Raw genomic sequence first — 22,546 nt, 5'->3', positions numbered from 1 at the left:
ATGGCGAAGGTTCGTGGGGATGAGGATGAGGTTCGTGGGAATGAGGAAGAACGTATATGGTTCGTCGTTGAGAACTGTTAGGGTTTTGCTGACAACAAGAATGTGGCGGCAGCGAATGGTTGTGATGGCCACTGCTGTTGGTGGCTGTTGCGGTTGTTGTTTTGATACAAATTGGAGATACGAATTGGCTGTTTCGATACGGTTTGATGTTCGATTTTGGTGTTTTTTGGGGTTTTCCTAGTTTGATTTGGTTTTATTTGAGATATATTGAAGAAGATGATGAATCAAAGGCTCACGAATCAGAAACACTGCTACCATGTTATTTGGTATAGAGAATGATTTAGATTTTGGGGTTTGAATCTTATTGAAATTGTATTGAAACTGTTTTCTGTATACTACACACTACGGTTACAAAGATCGGTTTATATAGGACACCACTTAACACACTAGCCCCTATACTATCTATTTTCTCCTTTCCGAGACCCCCATGCTGATTTACGGTTTTGGTGGGTCCCCACTTAAGCCCACTCATCTAAAATGTTGTGTGTTGGAACCTCTAAATGAGTGATTAGTGTATTGTTCCAAGATCTTATTGATTCTAACACTCCACCATTTTTTCATAATTCCCAAAACTATCAATACTTACCATCTTCTTACTCTTTCTCTAAAAAATCGGCTAAGAGCAAACACCCACTTACATCACCTTCTTTCAAAATTCAAACTCAAGAACACTTGCAAACATGGAGATTTATGGATGATTCAAGAAGTTTTCAAGACTTGAAGATACATTAGTAGCATCTTGGAAGCACTAGGAGACCTTGGATAATCTTATCTTCACATCTTCATCCTTATTTTTTTTCTAGCAAGCTTGTAAGAACTCTACACTAGTTTTATTTTTATTCTTGATTTTTAAAGAAAACAAGTTCTTCTTGAACCAAAATCAAAACAAAACACACATGAAAAAAACTAAGAAAAACTAAAAATCATTATTTTTATCTTATGATTTTTCAATGATTTTGGGATGAACTTGGAGAAATTTAGACTAGTGAACATGAATCTTGGTTATTTTGTATAAAAACATGATCTAAACACATGCATGTTAGATCAACCAAGATTCATCAACAAAGTTATGAACATGAGTTTTGATGATTTAAATGATGAACATGCATGCTAGCAAAGCACGAGAAATCATTTAAATCCAAGAAACTAAATTTTTGAAAAATTTCTTGAATAAAGTTTCCATTTCTGGAAAGAATCAAAAACTAGAAATACGTTAGTAGAAAAAGGTTTGAACACATATTTATGCTTTAAATGACTATATGAGTCATCTAAAACAAGAATTTTAAATAAAATCTTGCTCTACAAATTTTTGACAAAAACTAAGAATAAAGTTTCCTTTTTGGGAAAGTAGGAGACTATATCATATTTATGGCAGTTTTGTTGACAAAATATGATGAATATTGATACTTGATGATGTTTTGTGTTGAAATGAATTGAACACAAGTTTTGTATAAACTTGCAAAAAATCAATTTTTCAAAAGGAACTATGGCAAAATTTTTATAAATTTTGTTATGTTCAAAAGTTGTTAAACAAAGAAGTTTGTAACTAGATAAACTATTTGAAGTCTTTAAATATGATCAAACTAATTTTGGACAAAAGTTATAAATTCATGTTTTGTGGAGATTTCTAAACGAAAAGTGACAGTATATATCTTAGATAAGATATGTACTTTCAAAAATTCACCAAATATTATAAATATATTTTTGGTATGTATATTATGCATTTAGTTAATGTAGGAATAAATACAAAATTATACACATTCACAAAAATTACAAATATATATATATATATATATATATATATATATATATATGCACTTGGAAAACCAAACAATAAAATGGAATGTCCATCCTTGGACATAAACATACAATCGGACAAATTCGGACACTATGGACAATATGGACACTTTAACAAATTTGGACAAAATAAAATATATGGCACAAACGAAACAAACGACGTAAACGAGACGGACGACACGAACGGGACAAACGACACGAATAAACCAAATCGACACGAAATAGTCATAACAAAATACGAGCCGTCACACACTCTAAAAAGCTTATGCACTAGAAAGATTTCATATATGGCATAAGTAATAATTTTTATAAAAACTAGATTTTTTATAAAAATAAAAGTATTACTATTTATGACCAAGCCCAAATCTTTTAAATTAAAAGGAGTCCATATATTAAATTTGGGCTAAAGTCCATTTTTCTTAAATATAGTTGAGCTAGGCCCACTTTTACAAAATATTGGACTAAAATCTATTTTTAGTCAAAATTGGGCTAAAGCCCACTCTACAAATTCTTGGACTAAAACCCAATTTTTAATAAACTATTATGGACTAGATCCATTTTTAGAAAATAGTTTGGGCTAGACCCATTCTTACATAACCTATTTGGGCATAGTCAACTTTTATAAACCAAATTGGGCTACACCCAATTTTATAAAAGTTATTTTGGGCTAGGCCCACTTCTACAAATCAATTTGATCTTGACCCACTTTAAACAAAGTTATTTGGGCTAGGCCCATATATATTAAACATACAAAATGGACTTAAAATCTAATACATAACTTAAGCACATTTAAACACAAACTAAATAGAATATATATATATATATATATATATATATATATATATATATATATATATATAGGGTAGGGCTAGATAGAAAACCCTATCTATATAAAAAACCCTAGAAAACCCAACCTCCCGACATTTTTTTTTTGAAAAAAATAACACATGTAATATACATGTTTTTAAGAGTTTTGGGCCAAAAAAATCAAAAAAGCGCCGAAGGGATAATTAAAAAAAAAATTTCAGCAACTTTCAGCATTTTTGTCTAACACATGTTAGGCACTGAATTTTGTTTATTTTTTTAAAAAAAATCCCTTCGGCGCTTTTTTGTTTTTTTTGGCCCAAAACACTCTAAAACATGTATATTACATGTGTAATTTTTTTCAAAAAAAAAAATGTCGGGAGGTTGGGTAAAAATGGGGGGAGATTTGGGTTTCCAGAGTTTTCTAAGAATTTGAGGGTTTTCTGTCTAGCATTATCCTATATATATATATATATGGAAGATATATATGTATATGAAAGCACAAACAACGAAAGCAAACGATTACAAGAACCAAAAACGAAATTCAAGATGAATTAATTGTACCAAAAACAAACACAAACCTAAGTGTCTAATGAGATTAGAACACTTGTAGGTCGAGAAACAAACGACGAACCAGGAATCGAATAGAGATTTGCACGGAACGCAAATCTGTGAGTTCATGTTTCCCCTTTTATTATGAATGTTTATAGTTTTAAACTTTCGGGGATGTATACATGTTACAAATAGTATGATGCTTACCATGAAACTATTTTGCTCACATGCGGATAGGTTTTAAAATAAAGGGACCATTAATGAATAAACAAGTACCGAGGAACAAAAGAATAGATCTATTTGGGTTTTGGCAAGCCCCACTCTTAACGGCAACGATAACCGCGATCGTTAAGATTGCCTTTGTGTCCAAACTAATGTCCACACACACGATAAATTGTCAAGGTTTGGTTGCCTCCTATTCTGGCATACAGATTAGTGTCCTTGCAAAACACTAATGATCACACGATTTTTCATCATACTATACAAAACGAATTTTACTACTTCAAATGTTTTGGAGACTCATTTGATGCAAAAACTAAATAACATGAATTCACCAACTTTTGTTGACTTTTTTCAAAACTAACATGTATTACATGAGATTAGTGGACGGCTTTGGAAAAATATGTTCGTGTTGTTATCAAGAATTCAAGCTTTTGAGATGTCATCCGTTTTCAGTTATCATGTTATGTGGAACTGTTTTAAACTTTGAACAATGTTGCTAAAGTTGTAGTTGTTTTAATTCCGAACAAGATGTTTGTATTGTAAATTATGGTTTCAAAACAAATGTATGGATGAACATCTTTTATGTTTCAAATATGTTGTTTACTCGATTGATTGTAACGATTGCCGCTCTAGCCACACCTCGCTATACGCTTCCGCCTATATCGAAAATCGGGGTGTGACATCTTAGGTCCCCAAGATAGCACGACTTAATCGATTCCCGAAGGCCGATTCTCTTCGGGCTCATTAGATCATTGTTCAGGATCCGGCTTGCAGGTTATGTATGAATTGTCCGGAGACAGCTATGCACATCTTCACAGGTTGTCACTTCTAGCAAATGGTATGGCAGGTCATGTGTCGTTGGTTTCGCGTTCCTTTTTTTTTGTTTTTCTTGTTCAGGATCTCTGGAAGATGTGTGATATTCTGGGTGGCTCAAAGGCATGGAGAAAGGTCATTCAGGCCATGGTCTATATAGTGTAACGGATATGGCGCAACAGAAACGAGGCGGTCTTTACAGACAAATATCCCTTCGGTTTCGAGAATTATGGAGGAAGTTATAACGCTGGGGTTCTTGTGGTTAAAAACTCGGTCCAAAAGCGTTTCCTTTACACGGGAGGATTGGTTGAGTTTTAATGTAGAAAGTTTACTCTAAATTGTTTTTGTTCGGCTTCTTTGTTTCGGGTTCTCGTTTTTGTAGGTATTGTATTGTAAGCACAAGTTTCCTACTAGTAGGTGTATTAATAAAATGAGTTTTTGTTGGTCTTTAAAAAAGGTATTTTTATAGAATTTATCTTTGCCAATCAGCCACCAAACCCATGGTCGAATAAATACCTATAATGAAGTAAGCTTTTTCCATCAATATACCTAGGTCGATTTATATTATTATTTTAAATTCTTTTCCATTAAATCCATTTTTTTTGTTTACATCGAGCCGGGGGTCTCATTGGAACCAGCCTCTCTATTCCTACGGGTTAGATGTAAGGCTGTCTAAATCTTACCCTCCTCAGACCCTACCTTAGGTTTGCTATTGGTGGGGTACTCTGTGAATTTATTAGCTAGTTATTATGATTTATTTAGAAGTAATATATTTTAAATTCTCTACTTTTTTAAATTCTTTATGTGTTGTTTTAAAGACTAGTTAAGACAACGTACACTTAGCCTCTCAAATATATATTCTCTCACACGACAAACAACCACCTAGTAAACATGATATATGACGACACAACTTTTTACTTACTATCACATAATCACACTAACTTATTGCTAGACCAAAATTCATCTCTACATAAGAACGTGAATTCTTTACAACTCTAATGTACCAGTTTAAACAATATCTAGTACAATGCTACCTTTGGTTGTTAACGTAGTTTTCATTTGTCTGTATGCATCTGTTTGTTTACGCTGCAGTGTGGCAGCGGTAAATAAACCGAAAAATAACTCCCTACCAGCGGTCATCGCATTTGGAGACTCCTTTGCGGATTCGGGAAACAATAACTTCCGAGTAACGCTTGCAAAGGCTAACTTCTACCCCTATGGAAAGGATTTCATGGGTGGGAAGCCAACAGGAAGATTCACCAATGGGAAGACACTTGCGGACACCATTGGTAAAAAATATAAACCTATTGTTATACTTTTGAATCTCTTGCATAGAAGGATATTAGATGTGTTGTATGGTCTGCACTTTTGTGTTGTTTGCACTACTATTACACGTGTGAGGTGTGAAGTCCACTTGGAGTGCGTTTTCGCCTAAAATCTCTTTCTGACAGATACTTTCGCATTGAGAATACTTGTTTATCTTGGGATTTTGATATGTTTTTATTGGGAATTTGATATGTTTCTTTTGAATACTTATGAATCACTTGGACTTCTGATAACTAAAATTATTTGATATGAAACTTGAAGCTGCGAAATTAGGGGTGATGGATTATCTTCCAGCATATTTGGACCCTTCTCTACAAAATGAAGATATGATTAGGGGCGTATCATTTGCTTCTGCTTCCTCTGGTTTTGATCCCTTAACAGGGAGACTATTGGTATGCATGCATTTCTTGTTTTCAAATATCTTTTTATTATTACGAAATAACTTGCATACTCTTTACGCGAATATGTCAGCTAACTTGAACATCTTAGCGTGGTAGCACTGGTCAATACTTAATGACTTGACACATGGCTTCTTCAGGCGAAAACGTTGGTAGGGAACAAATCTTAGACGAGATCGCCGATCACATGGTTTTTTTCTTAGAACACTCTATAGCGGACTGTCCACCGAAATTTTCACCTAAAAGATCTAGGTGTCCAAGTAGCCAGTGTACCACGCTAAGGTGTCCAATTTGGTCGACTTTTTGTCTAAAGAGTACATGTTAGTATGTTACTTTAATATTTAATATTTTATTTTTTAAGAGTACATGTTAGTGTGTTACTTTAATATTGTAGTATGTTTATTTTTGGAATTTTCGAATTACAAGCTAAGTAGTGTTTTCATTTTGCGTCACTTTTAATCTGTGTATGGCGATTAGAACGTTTTCTCAATACTGGATCAAATAGAGATGTTCAAAGAATACATTGTGAAGCTCAAAGGGATTGTTGGAGAAAAAGAAGCCAATGATACAATAGAAGAAAGTCTGTATTTAGTATCGTGGAGTTCCAACGATTGGGGTATCAGTTACACTGCTCTTCCAATAAGAGCAGTTCAATACGACGTGCCCACTTATGCTAGTTTTTTAGTAAAAAAGGCAACAGAGTTCATACAGGTAATGCCTTTGACAAACAATTATATCTCGAACAAGCGGAAATGGATTTTATCACCCTAAACTAATCAAAATTGGTCGCTGCCACTCTCAACTTTCATTTTGCCTCCCACCCCCTCTACTTAACATTTAGGTTGCTGTGTCACCCCTTCGTTAAATAATCACTAACTCAGTTTGTTTTTTAATCTTACATGTCAAGGGAGTTGTGAGCTGGCTTGCCTACGTGGACTCACCCTTTACCATCCATGTAAATCAGTTATAAAAACCCTAAATCATAACATTTCAACAAAAACACACATTCTCCAATCTCTCCGGCACTCCACACATCAACCTTCTCGTTATACTCTCTACCGGACAAAACCTCCGGCGCCACATAATACGGTGTACCTACGATTCCGGCCTGGAGTGATAGAGCAACTCAAGTGTTAAGTAGAGAGTGGTGGAAGTCAAAGTAAAAGTTGAGAGTGACATCGGTCAAAACTAATTAGTCTCGGATGATAAAATCTATTTCCCCCTCCAACAAAAGTACTGTTTTTGTTACACGTACATATGCATAGCTGATATATATAGAACAAAAATATACGGTTGTGGTGGTCAATCAATAATAATCACTTTTTCAATAATTTGTCCAATATGCGAAGTTATACTAACAAAATATTATTGAATCCGAAAGAGACAAGATATATTGGTCTTCAACAGCTCAACTCCCCAAGAATTTACTGAAAGAATGCTAGACTGGATATTGGCTAAAATCCTATAAACTTTGGAATTTGTTTTGGTGTTGACATGTGACAATGAGGTTAACTTATATTTATGGGAATATTGTCAAAAAGCCTACATACATGCAAATCACATGCATCTTCTATCATCTTTTTTAAACGTTCATAACTTTGTGTACCTGATTATTTTTTAAAAACTTTCATCATAAAATTGAGTGTTTTATTATATTTTCAATGAGTATACAGTTGGTATACTTTTGAAATAAAAAAAAAAAGTCATGAACTGGGTTTTTGTGAAAATGGTGTTTTTGCACTGTGCAATTTTATAGAGATTTCGAAAAACATCATGAAAATTGTTCAATTAAAGACAACATAAATGTCCAGTTCACAAAAAACAAAAAAATAATGTGTCCACTTAAAAAACGCCATCATAAAACCTAGTTCGGAAAACACCATAAAACGTACAGTTGAAAAAACGTCATAAAAAATCCGGTTCAGATAAATGCCATAAAAAACTAGTTTAAAGCTCAATAAAAGAAAACAAATTTAGAAAAACACTATAAAAAACCAAGTTGAATAAGAAAAACACTATAAAAAACCTGGTTGAAACCCCATAAAAAACAAGTTCATTTTTTTTCAAAAGTATATAAATAGTGTACTCGTTGAAAAGATAAAAACGATGAATTTTATGGTCTAATTAAAAAAAAATAATAATAACGTATAAAAAAGTAATATATTTTTAAATGTGACGGGAAAATGACATGTGATTAGCATGTGCACCATAGTTTGGATCTCCTAATTCTATCACTCCTGGAAGCTCCAGTATTTATAAAAATGTCACCATATCAATCTCAGTTACAAATCACAAAGATTTTGTGGCTAAGAATCGTTCCTAGCATTTGTAGAGTTTAAGCCATTTGTAGAAGAACCCAGTAATATATTATAATGAATGGGAGAAATGTATTTCAAGATACCCAAAAGTTAAGAACTAAGGTACAACCCTAAAATAGGGTAAATTAGTCTTTCGAACACTAATTACACTTTAATCCTCTCTTCTTAATTACACTTTAATTCACTCATCTTTAACCAAATTGTGGATAATTAATTAGTAGTTATACTTTATCCCTCTTATAAAAAACTAACTAAATCCACGTTTTTTTTAAATGACCATATATTTTTACATATGTTGATATTTTTTTTGAAATTTAAACAATAATAACAACCATTTTATTATTGTTGTATTTTTAATTAAAAATTTGATATATTACTTGATTAACAGGAGCAATAACTCAATCATTAACAAAGAAACCAAACCAAAATCAACAAAAACTGAAATAATTGAAAACTGGTTAACTAAAAATCATTTTAGCCAAAAACCAATTTTTGGTTTTTTTTTGTACCCCTGTTTAACAAAAATTAACTGAACTGAATCAAACAATTCATATTTCTAACTTTTATACCTCCATTTCATAAACACACACACACTCTCACTCTCTCATTTCATTCATTTATGTATCAACTTCATATATTTATGCCTAAATTTCATTTATTTCATAACATAGGTTTTGCCCAAGTTTTGTTTTGGCTATTAACCGAAAATTAATGAACCGAACCAAAAACCGTCAATCTAAAAGAATAAACCAAACTGCTTAACTATAAATAGTTGAAACTATTTTAATGTAACCTCATCAACGTGTGGTATGAATGGAATATTTCATGAAAATCCACCTCTCGACTTTCTATAAAAATGAAACTCATATCTAAACGATCTAAACGAGCAAAAGGTACAAAATTATAACAACATATACAACAGATATTTACAACACTCTTCCTGTCAAATTTAGTGAAAAGAAGACCTATATTTTTTTAACCAAACATAACTTATACTCTTAATTCCCCTAGGATATCCTGCGAACTGCGTTTAAAATTTTGGAAAGCCACCTCATTTCTGCCTTTCTATAAGCACCAACACGTGATTATAGTGAGTCCATTCATATTCTTCTTAACTTTCTTTCCCGTATTTAGAAAACCGTGATCTTCCATAACATCTTTAAAGGTGAAGACATACAATAGAGGAATGTTACACCAAGTACTTAAAGCCATCCAAATTCTATTTGACAACATGCAGACCGTAAATGCATGTTCCACCAATTCTTTATGCTCCTCACAGAAAAGGCATATATTTGACGAAATATTCACGTTCCTTTTCCTTAGATTCTTCCTCGTAGCTACTCTATCAAGGTTTACTCTCCAAGCCATAATGTTACATTTAAGAGGGACCTACTTACACCAAAGATAGTTCGGAAGATTGCTTGTCCCCCTATTATCTTCTCTCATTTTTACGGATTTAATTGAAAAGTTACCAGAGTTGTCTCCCATCCACTTCCACATATCATTTTCCCAGACAAGATCACCAATGATAGAATATTTTGGCACTCCTCTTCACCTAGACTTCTATCTCTGGCGCTCTGATCTAGTTCCAACTGTACCTATTACTTCCCTGCTCCAAAGCAATCTTGTCTGCCACTTTACAAGATTTTATCTCCTATAGGGCGAAAAGGTGTGGAAATCTAACCGTAAATGGTTGATTGACCACCCATGTGTCGACCCAAAAAGGAATATCTCCCCCATTCCCCACATATGTAAACAGTGTATCATCTCTACTGTAACCCAAAATTTCCGCCATAGTTGACTTATGAAGATTAATTTTGACACCCGAACAAATAGAAAATACCCTCAGGACATTCACCACATTATCTCTAGACTATTCTCCAAGGATTAGAGCATCGTCTAATGTTCCAATATAACAGACCCAATCACCTTCTTGAGATGGTTACGATTTTTAACAGTAAAGCCTTTTTTACCCTTTTTTAACCATGAAAGAACTTCATTAAGCATCAGAGGAAGATGAAGAATGTATCTATAATTTAAAAAAAGTCGTCCGATGTTCCGATTTGATAGACCCAATCACCTTTGTGAGATGGTTAGCTAGAAGTTTGGAAATCGTTTTGCTAATTACCCTGCTCAGGTTTATAGGTCTATAGTCATTAAGCCCTACGAGATCCTTTTTCTTTGGAGAAAGTGTTATGAAAGAGGTCTCACACCCATTGGAAGTGATGCCATTACTATAAAAGAAAGCTAGCATATTAGAAAAATCAGGCTTAAATAAACTACAATACTTTTTGATGAATCTAAAGTTGAAACCATCCGGGTCTGGAGCCTGTCTGCTCCAAAATCTAAGACAGCCAGCATTTTCTCTTCAACATTAAAAGGAACCGTTGTTAGGAAGGCCTTGTCCCCCTCTGATAATCTTTTAATGTTGTCCCAACTGAGTTTTGGTCCAAACGCCACCTTTTCCTTGAAAGTTTTTTAAAAAACACCCATGACCTCTTTTTTCACCAAAGTCGGTTTCGATACCCAACCCCATAAACCATTAGGCCTGGAATACTGTTAGTTGCACGTCTTCTATTAATAAATTCATGGAAAAAATTCTTGTTGTTATCACCTTCCATTGCCCATCTCACCCTTGCTCTTTGTTTGAGATCTTTTGCTTTGTGAGCATCCAACTCCCTTTATTCTTTCATACATTCAATTCTCGACCATAACTCCTCTTCTGATAATTCTTTTACTTCTGCCAACTTATCCTATTTGCCCATGTCGTCTTTTAGAATAATTTTGGTCTCCCCTTCTTTCTTTAGGACAACATTTTTCCATATTTTAAGGTAATGACGATTTATGCATTAAAATAGTGTCGGCCTCCCCTATCTCTTCAAAATTCTCCAGAGCCTTAACCACCACCTCTTGGAAATCCCCTCCATCTATCCAGGAGTTGAACAATCCAAAAGGTTTTAAACCAAAAACTTCTTGGATGATAGTTAGGATTAGGGGGCAGTTATCAGAATGAAGTCTAGGAAGAGCTCTAAGACATGCCTCCGCCCATTCATCGAAAAAGTCTTGGCTAGCCAAGAATCTATCAATTTTATTGTCCACATGTGATGTGATCCTTCTACCTTTCATACTATATTACCTTAGCCCGTTGTTGCCAATAAAGGATTTAAAATTTGAGGCGCAAGAATTATTGAACTTCGAATTTTTTTTCATCTGGGCTACGGACCGCATTAAAATCCTCCATAATAACCCACCGACCCGAAAAACACCTCATCACAGAATCGATGTTATCCCAAAGGTATCTCTTTTGGGGAATTTTTTGTGATCCGTAAACATTAAGTATATTAATCTTTTTATTCGACCCATTTTAAACCCCCTTAGTCGAATATAATTATTATGTTTAATGGTGTCATTTACCTTAAAGACGGTCAGGGCCGACTTACTCACCACTCCTCCCAATCTCTCATTGGCCGGGACATGATCCATCTCAAATCTTTCGGGGCCACAAAACTTCTCGAACCCGATCCCTGAAACATCCCTATGCTGAATCCCTATACTCGATCCCGGAAACATCCCAATCCCGTTCTCTTTCTTCAACTCTTTGACCCAACCAGCTTTATCCTACTCCCCTAAACCTCTAATATCTACTAATAGAAAATTCGTTTATTGACACTATAGAAATCCAAAAACTCTTAGCCTACCGATAGATCAGAGAGACTCAAACTATTGTTCTCCCCAAAATGCTCCCAAGTAGAAAGGCAGGGGCTGAAGACCATGGTGTAGGCTCAAGCAACACTGGCAAGGCTCAAAAAGAAGGGAAATGAATCATGAAGTTCTTCGTATCAAGGATGCCGATAAGTGCAGCTCTAAGGAAATCACAGAAGTTCTCGGTGATTTTCTAGAGGTTTATGGGGTTTATATAGCAAGGAAAAGGGATAAAAGATGTAACTGTTACAAATTCACAAGCTTTATAGGCGTTGGCAATCCCACAAAGTTGGAAAAGAGAAGGAAGGATGTTTGGATGGGGAACTACAAGTTACTCATCAATGTTGCGAGGTTTGTGACCAAGAACAACGAAGTTTGGGGTAATAATGGTAAGCCTATAATTAACGAGAAAAAGAAGATACAGAAGAACCAAAGGAGTAGTGAACAACGCGAACTATACGGTTGGAGCTTCCGGACTTTTGTTTCAGACTCGAACTCGTACGCGGGGCCAGTTTCGGGGACACATCAATGTATGGAAAAGATAAAAGAAGTGGCGGTTTCAGAATTTGTTAAAGTGTTTCAAGAGTACCATGATAGAGCTATAGTCGGTAGGTCGAAGAACCTTTGGACTTTAAGTAAACACCAACATCTTAATGATGGAAGCAGGGCACAAGGATGTAGAAATCAAGTACTTGGGAGGTATGAATGTGTTTATGATTTTCGAGTCTATCGTGGAGGTCGACTCATTCATGGCATCCGCACAAGAATTTGGATGGTTTCACAACCTTGAAATTTGGAAAGGTCAATCGGTCACGTTCGAGAGAATCATGTGGTTGAAAATCCACGGGATTCCTCTTCATCTAGCCGATAATGAGGTGTTTGGCTCCACATGAGAAGTTTCGGCAAGGTTATACATGCCTCCTAGAATCAACCAAACAACCTTCATATACCAGTATCTCATTCATCTTAGATCTGTTTTGGACATGGTCTGTTTTGGACACGGTTTAATATGTTGTGAAACTATCACAAAGAAAACAATGAATCTTATACCACATAGATATGAATAAATATTTATCTCCAGAATTAGAAAAACTTTACAAGTAATGATTCCAGCGATTCCAGCCCAGCTGGTTGATGCATTGGAAATGATGGGGAAGTGCTCAGGGTCGACCCTTGATCTCACCCGAGTTTTCTATTACAGTGCATTTACTCCAGAGGGTTGGCTCTTGCGGAGGGTGCAACTCCTGTCATGTGGCAAGATGCTGTAAATTTTCTCGGGGACAGTGTAACGCCCCTCTCGACCAGGCGTGGGCCCGGTTAAAACAACATAGTCCTGGTAATGAGTGGTGGCGGGCCTGCTTTTTGCGGGTGTGAATTAGTCGTCTGTTGTGAAGTTCACCTGTAAAAAAAAATAATAAATAAATAAATAAAACTTGTCTTTCAAACATTTCTAGCGATAAAAACCCGGTTTCTAGTTTTAAGGTACTATGTGGTCAAACGCAGTCTTGCTTATTTAATGTAACCAAGCACTACGCGCAATAGAAAGTGCCTTATTAAAATATAATGAATTGGTTTCTACTCATCTAATAAGTTTTGAGACCCATTTTTGGTTTTATTTTCTAATGGAACCAGATTATATTTTCAAGGCGTATTACATAGTGTGTAGTACGTAGTGTGTGTCTTACATAGAGTTTAATTATAGTTGTTCCAAAATATTTTCAAAAAAACTTTGTTCCAAAATATGCCCTAGGAAATGCACAAATTGGGAGCAAGAAAGATGATATTCTTCAACACACCAATAATTGGGTGTTTTCCATTACCAAGAACCATAGCCGGAGGAGTTATTAGAAAATGTGGTGACCTGTTCAATGAAGAAGCACAAATTTTCAACAGAATGCTAAATCGCCAGATCCATTTTCTTAGCAGTAGCCTCCCCCAGTCAAGGTTTATTATTATTGATTACTTCAAGATTTTGCAGGAAATCATTGGAAACTCTCACCAACACGGTATGTGCTAGTCATATAATAATTTTATTATACGGTGAAATATATTAAATGATAATGGAGGTTCTACATGGCTTTCAAATTTGGTAGGAGAGTTCAAGCACTTAATAATAGTTACTTCAATAAACGGTTCGTGTTCATGTGATACAATACATACCTGAAATCTATGTCATGCGTACACATTCACTTAAATGCCACATGAGTTTTCGGGTGTTGACACAAGTTCATATGATGTCTTAATTTGAACATAAAATATCTAGTTACTTTTTTTTAAAAGAGAACTTCATTAGAAACACGCCAACCCGAAAACCGGGCCGGCCAACAGAAACAAGAGACTTACATATTCACAAATTTACATCAGTCGGCCCAAGGAAACAACTCTTTCTTACACCTATGTTTAAACCAAACAAAACTAACTGACCGGATTTCACTGAAAAGCTCTTCCACACTACACCTTTTCTTGTTAAATCGGAGGTCGTTCCTTGCTTTCCACAGCAGCCAACAAGCTGTGAAAATAACCCCTTGAATCGCCTTCTTCTCCGACTCCAATCTAAGGCCGGAGCAATGGACTCCAGCCAAATCTCCTCTGAAAGAGAACACAAAAAATCTATATACCCGGCACCATAAACTTATCTTCTCCCAAAGCTTTAAAGAAAACGGACACGGCACCACAAAAACAGCACTCGGCATTCACCACAAATATCTAATTACTTTAGTTTATCACATTAAACATGCTTTTTGAGAAATAACGGCTTAAACCGATCAACGTACAAGTTGTTCTGAACACAACCCATTTAGTTGAATGTTTTTACGAGTTCGACTTAAGATTCAGCCAAAGCGGTTTAGATTGACCTCAAACCCGCGGAATTCGTGTTATATTTGTCATTTTATATATTCACACCCCTAGTTTATAAAGTGGGAAATTGAGAAACTCTGCATTTAACATGTTAAATATATCAGAAAATAATCAATTTAAGATATAAAAACTTTATATAAAAAAATAACAGATTTTACATATAAATACACGTAGAAACCCTTTTAATAAAAAAATTCAAAAACAAAAAAAGTTATAAAAAATGTTTAGAAAATAGTTAAGAAACGGTTCCTTTTTTTACAAAAATGGATTTTTATTAGAATGGCTTTACGTACGGAAGTAAGTTTACTGTCTATACAGATCATAAGAGTTTAAGATACATATTTGGACAAAAAGAATTAAACACGAGACAAAGAAGATGGATGGAAATTCTAAGTGATTACGACTGTGATATTCTATATCACGAAGGAAAGGAAAGGCAAATGTAGTAGCAGATGCCCTAAGCCGTAAGTACCATGAGAAGCAAAGGCGAGTTCGAGCTCTTAGATTAAATCTACAATTGTATTTAATGGAACAATTGAAAAAGATTTAGGAAACAACAATCAAGGATGATGCTGAAGAAATGAAAGGAAGGATAAAAGAATTACAGCAAGTGACTGATGGAATTTGGAGATTCCATAAGAAAAGAATCTGGGTACCTAGGCAAAGAGATTTAAGAGATAAGATTTTAGAGGAAGCCCATAAATCTAGGTATACGATGCATCCGGGTAATAACAAGATGTATCAAGATTTAAGGAATAATTTCTGGTGGATAAGAATGAAAAAGGATATAGCTAGATACGTTTCTAAGTGTCTAACTTGTTTGCAAGTTAAGGCAGAACACCAGAAACCTTCAGGTTTACTTCAACAGTTAGAAATGCCGGTTTGGAAATGGGAACTAATAACAATGGACTTTGTTACTAAGTTACCCAAGACCAGGAAAGGTAATGATGCAATCTGGGTGATTGTAGACCAATTAACCAAATCAGCTCATTTCCTACCAATGAAGGAAACCTTTAGCATGGAAATATTAGCCAAATTATACGTAGATGAAGTAGTGTCACTACATAGAGTTCCACTCTCCATTGTGTCAGATAGGGATAGTCGCTTCACTTCGCATTTCTAGACAAGTTTCCAAGAAGCAATGGGGATACGATTGAATTTAAGTACTACATACCATCCCCAAACAGATGGACAAAGTGAAAGGACGATCCAAACCCTAGAAGACATGCTCAGGGCACGTGTAATAGATTTCGGTGGAAATTGGGAACACCACCTACCCTTAATAGAATTCTCTTATAACAACAGTTATCATACCAGCATAAATGTTGCGTCGTTCAAAGCACTGTATGGACGAAAATGTCGAACTCCAGTATGCTGGGCAGAAATAGGAGAAGGTCAATTATCAGGTCCCGAAATCGTGCAAGAAACCACTGACAAGATAACTCAAATCAAGAAAAGACTGAAAACAGCTCGAGATCGCCAGAAAAGTTATGCAGATAATCAACGCAAGCCGCTAGAATTTCAAGTTGGGGATAAGGTACTATAAAAAGTCTCTCCTTGGAAAGGGGTAGGTCGATTTGGTAAGAAAGGAAAGTTAAGTCCAAGGTACATAGGACCGTTCACAATTACCCAACGAATAGCACCAGTTGCCTATTAATTACAACTACCAGAAGAACTAGCCGGGTACATGATGTGTTTCATGTATCTAATCTCAAGAAATGTTTATCTGATGAATCCCTGGTAGTACCTCTTCAAGACATAGAGGTAAATGAAAAGTTGAAATTTGTTGAGAAACCTCTTCAAATAGAAGACAGAAAGGTCAAACACCTCAAACACAAGAGATTGGTACTGGTCAAAGTAAAGTGGGATTCGAAAAGAGGACCTGAGTACACATGGGAAGTGGAATCGGAAATAAAGTGAAAATATCCTTCCTTGTTCCAATAAATGTCGAGGACGAGATTTTAAATAAGGTGGGGAGGATGTAAGGACCTGCACTAAAGTGTCCTAAAACACTCCGTAAGTACACACCCGGACCCCTAAAACCCTAAATTTTATAGAAAATATGAAAATCAAATTTTAGTGCTTGGTCGCGGGCCGCGAAGAAGTCAAGAGAAGTCTACGCGGGGCGCGACAGCCCATGCAAATCTCCGGATAAGCATTAGGGCCACGTGTCGCACACGTGGCAGACCTAGGGTGTGACACGGCAGCCCTAGCCGTAGCTAGGGTGGCCCTCGCAGGCTGCGAAGGATACCCCTTCAGGCTTACGCGGGCCGCGAGGAACTCAATTTTCAGCTATAAATTCGACATCGCATGGCCAGTCCATTCTGCTCGCAAATTTTCATCAAATTAGCTTCCTTTCTGTACGAATTTTCCATTTTAGTGTCAAGACGCTGCTACGATAACATGGTAATAACGCGATCACTGCTATGATACAATGTCCGATCGATTGAAACCAATCCGATGGATGTTTAAGTGCTGCCTGAATTCGGGCTATATTTTGTCATTCGTCGTGAGGGTTTTGATTTCGTGAAATTATGGTAAATTTTGTATCAAGTTACTAACCTAGTTTCGTTTGCATTATTTAACTAGGTTACCAGGCTTAATCAGTAGACAGACACTGTCAGTTTAAACTTGCAATGTGAGTCATTCTGTTTTTATCAAAGTTACTTGTAAAACCCTAAATGTTTTCCAGTTATATTTTACAGGGATTAAGTCTTTGTTATCTTAAGTTACTGGCAGTAAGTGGGGTATTGTGCACATTACTGTTGTTTTATCACTTTTAGGTGAACGAACCTAAAAAGTGATACACGTCACTTTTGGGTGAACGGACCCAATAGTGATATGACCACAGTCACAGATCCGGTCGAGTGACAACTGGACCAGATAATTATAAGATAGGGGCAATTGTAATCACTCTTAATACTGTAAACTATAACAGTGTGTCGTTTTGTACAAATTGAATGACTCGCCAGTATTTCCCTCTGATAAAATCTTTTTAAACATGTTTCAGGACTGTGAACAAGGAAAAGTGCCGCGTAGCACTCCAGCTTGAATGAAGTGGCTCAGTAAATAAATAAACATATTTTTGTAATCAGGGGATTTCCTAGTGAAATTCCTTTATTGTAAATTACGGGGTTTGTCCCGAAACTCGAAATAAAATAATTGGGTGTTTTCAATATAAACGATCCTGTTAAAATTTCCGCTGCCAAATCAACCACCAATACCACGGGTTTTCTGTCTCGCGGCTTCCGGACCGGGAAACTAGGTCGGGGGCCGTGACATATACACACTTGTCACATTCATTGATTTTGAACCCAACATTAAGCTTCACATGATCAAACTTTTGGTGCCATTGTTTTGGAGCTTGTTTCTATCCATATAAGGATTTTGCAAGCTTACACACCTTCTTTTCTTGCCCAATGGCTATGAAGCTTCAGTTATTCCATGTAAATTTCTTCCCCTAGATTTCCATTCAAGAAAGCTATTTTCACATTCATATGGTGAACTTCCAAATTTCTAATGGCGGCAATGGCAAGCACCAACCTGATGGATGTTATTCACGTAACTGGGGAATATGTATCAAAGTAATCTAAACCTTCTTGTTGTTTATATCCTTTGATCACGAACCTTTCCTTATACTTATCAATGGTTCCATCTGGTTTCATCTTCTTCTTGAAGATCCATCGATATCCTTGTGGTTTACATCATTGAGGAAGATCCACTAGTTCCCATGTGTGATTTTTGTAAGATAGATTCTATCTCACTTTTGATGGCCTCTTTCCATTGAGGTCCTTCTAAGGAATTCACCGCTTGTTGGTACGTTTGAGGTTCTTCTTCTACCATATAGGTAAGCAAGTCAATGCCAAAGTATTTTTGAGTCCTTTGCCGTCTACATTTTCTGGTTTCAACTTCCTCAGCCTTAGCTTGTTAGTAAACTGAATAGGAAAAGAATCTGCAAAATAAAATAAACAAATTAAAAGAGACGATAAAAATGAATCGGGCTTGTGTTTGACACAATTCCCTTAAACAGATTCGCGGTCTGTTCCTCGGGTACGCGGGTTCGAAGCAGTGACAGCGCACTGCCGGACTTGCACACTTGCCTGAAATGAAACAGGAGATGTTGCAGAGACTGAGATTGAGAGAGAAGGAACACTTGTTGGTGTGTCTCAAACTGATTCGTGAGGTTTGGTTTTATAGCCATAAAACATAACTGATTTCCCATCATCATTGATCCATTATTGCAGCAAATTCAAAACAGGTATAATGGTCATTAGTTCTTCTGTTAAAACTGACAAATAATGATCATAATAACAATCATAATTAGGGCTGTAAACGAACCGAATGAACACGAACGAGGCCTTGTTCGTGTCCGTTCGTTAAGGAAATAAATGTGTTCACGAACGGTTCATGAACACTTACCGAACGAGATTTTATGTTCGTGTTCATTCATTAAGGAAATGAGCGTGTTCACGAATGGTTCACGAAAACAAGCGAACACAAATAAATTTGGCGAACGCGATGAAGGATAAAGGTGGATGGCCCAGAGTGTAGCACTAGAACTTGAATCCCTTATTGTGGAACAGAGGTAGATCATATTGGTCGATGTAAATAATGAGAAAAGAAAGGGAAATGGAGCATAAACAAAGTCAAAGAGGGTTTCCTAGTTTAATTGTTAGGGTATGATATAAATAAAAGTGTAATAGTATAAAAAATATAGATAAAATATATGAAAGTATAAAAATCTTTAATTAAAACACGAACATACGAACATAAAAGAACGCAAATGAACGAATGTTCACGAACACTTTACTGAACGTTCACGAACACAATTGAACAAACGAGACCTTTGTTCATTTTCGTTCATTTAACTAATCGAACGGAATTTCTTGTTCATGTTCATCCGTTTATTAAACGAACGAACGTAAACGAATTTCCTGTCGAACGGTTCACGAACTGTTCACTGAACGTTCGGTTCGTTTACAGCCCTAGTCATAATAGCAGTTTAAAAACTGAAAGTAAAATAATGATCATAAAATTGAATATTCATTTTAGTTTTAAAGTCATTAAAAAACGAATCAGTTATGAGTCCCGAGTGCGAAAACTGCGTCACGCAGGCTCGGGTTTTTGGAACTGCATTGGTGTCCGCAGGACGTGCGGGCACGCACGAGTTCAACCAAATTCTAGTTCCAAAACTCAATTCTTTGCACCCCTTATGCACGCGCGGGTAGGAATTGTGGTAAAACATGTCATAAAGTTACAATGGTTTGGTAAAGAGTTTTACCTAATAAACAACCATTAACTTTGTTCCCTCACCAAAGTGGGACAAAGTGTTTTACCACTTTCAGACTTTCGTTCACACACTCTCCCCAAAACTTCCAACAATCCCCCACATGAATGGAGGTCGATATCAGAAACAACATTATTCTAATTAGATTTCAGCAGTTGAGTTTTGCATACAATAGGTAGGTGTTACCCTTTGAACCTTCGCTCATGAAATGCACTTAGCCTACTGGCTCTGAGTAGACATCGATGTCTTTGAACTCGTCTGTCGTTTGTGTAGATGACAATACACCTCACACAAAACTCTCTCTGACAAAGTTAAGTCCTCATAGCTATGTTCGTTATTGTCATGAACATGAGCCTGCTTCTACAAGAGCCATTAAGTATTGTGCCCCAACAATACCCTTCGAAGCGATCCCACTTCTCTCTCACATAGGTGATTCACTATGTATGGTTACCTTAGTCGAATTATTAAAAGCCATAGGCTTAGCCTCACACTTGTCACTTTTAGGAATGGACTAGGAGGTTTACTAAGCTTTGTAATAAACTACCTTTTAAGTACGTAGGGTTATCCCCCACAGTGACCTCACTCATTCATACAATTAGGTTTTCCTATTGAACTTAATTTTTGGGATCTCCAGTTTATTGAGTTAGGTTTCCATCATATGAACTTAATTTTTCAAGGGCTTCATTCCCATTTCCGTGGACGACTTCTGAACTAACTCTCTACTTAGGCCTTTTGTTAGCGAATCTGCGATATTATCCTTTGACCTCACGTAGTCAACAATGATAATTCATGTAGAGATTAGTTGTCGTATCGTATTATGTCTACGTCTGATATGTCTGTTCCTACCATTGTACATTGTGTTATGAGCTCTGCAAATTGCCGATTGGCTATCATAATGTATTCAAATGGCCAATGCCGGCTAAGGCCATCTTGGTATATCCTCAACAAATTGACGTAGCCATTCTGCCTCTTCACCTGCTTTATCTAAAGCGATGAACTCTTATTCCATCGTGGATCTAGCAATAACCGTTTGTTTTGACGATTTCCACGATATAGCTTCACCTCCAAGTGTGAATACATACCCAATTGTTGCTCTGGAATCATTCGTGTTAGATAACCAATTTGCATCACAGTGTCCTTCTATAACTAGTGGATATCTGTTATAGTGCAACCCGTATTCCCGAGGGTATCTAAAGTAACGAAGCAACCGAATGATACAGTTCTAATGAATTGAACTTGGGTTGCTCGTGTATCTATTTAGCTTGCTCACAGCATATGCTAAGTCTGGTCTAGTACAACTCATAAGATAAATCAAGCTGCCGATAATCCTTAAGTATTCCAACTGGTTAACAGGTTCACCTCTATTCTTGGCTAGCTGTTGACTTGTGTCATTAGGAGTTCTAGCTACACTAGAGTCATTCGCATTAAAATCCTCAAGAATTTTGTCCACATAGTGGGATTAACATAAAATAAGTCAACTTTGGGTTCATATGATTTTAACTCCCAGAATAACATCCGCAAAACCCATGTATTTCAGGTCAAATCTTGCTTTTAGCATGTTCTTTGTAGACTTTATGATTTTGTCATCACTTCCGGCAATGAGCATATCATCTACATATAGACCCAAAATGACATATCCATCTGACGTGTCCTTTAAGGGTGCGCATGGGTCGCTTTGGGTCAGTTTTGATCAAAAACCATAACCATAACCGCAATGTCAGTTATTGGATAACCATAACCAATCGATTATGGTGGCTATGGTTATTCGGATTTGATGCTTATAGTGGGTCGGTTATGGGTGGTTAACCGTGTATTTAGCTTAACTAAAAATAGCTTAATTTTTTCTAACATGGAATAAATTGTTATTGCTTATTTGTATATATTAGTATATTACATAGTATTAAAAAATTATATATAATCTATAATATTAATACCAATTATTATTATCGAATATCCAAATAAAGTGATATGATACATTCCATAAATTCAAATAAACATTCAACCAAAAACACAAAATGATATAAAAACCCATAAGTACTAAAAATCTTTAGTCAAAAACATAAAATATTAAAAATATGGTGAAAGTCCTATATCCTACAAAGATTTATTACATCGGTTCAGTTCGGTTATGGTGGGTATGGAAAAGATGATAACCGTTTACCGACCCACTACATTCGGTTTTCAACCCAACATCAAGCATGATATGATCAAACTTTTGGTACCATTGTTTTGGAGCTTGTTTCAATCCATACAAGGATTTTACAAGCTTACACACTTTCTTTTGGTGGGTATGGAAACACAATTTTTTGCACCCCCCTCTGCGCGCGGGGGTAGGACTTGTGGTAAAATATGTCATTAAGTTACAATGGTTTGGTCAAGAGTTTACCTTATAAATAACCCTTCCCTTT

At 35.9% G+C, this 22,546-nt stretch overlaps 1 protein-coding gene across 1 annotated transcript; it reads left to right on the top strand.

Moving 5' to 3' along the window:
• LOC110906458 (GDSL esterase/lipase At5g42170) lies at window positions 1-8,687 on the top strand. Its single transcript, XM_022151589.2, has 5 exons — window positions 1-59; window positions 5,341-5,537; window positions 5,836-5,966; window positions 6,450-6,683; window positions 8,679-8,687. Exons 1-5 carry the CDS (start codon window positions 1-3, stop codon window positions 8,685-8,687), a joined length of 630 nt encoding a protein of 209 aa, XP_022007281.2.
• The last annotated feature ends 13,859 nt before the right edge of the window (window positions 8,688-22,546 follow it).

The sequence above is a fragment of the Helianthus annuus genome, chromosome 14 (genome assembly GCF_002127325.2).
Source record: "Helianthus annuus cultivar XRQ/B chromosome 14, HanXRQr2.0-SUNRISE, whole genome shotgun sequence".
Classification (NCBI taxonomy): Eukaryota; Viridiplantae; Streptophyta; class Magnoliopsida; order Asterales; family Asteraceae; genus Helianthus; species Helianthus annuus.
Note: the sequence above shows the minus strand (reverse complement) of the source record. Positions and strands in the feature narration are given on the sequence as shown.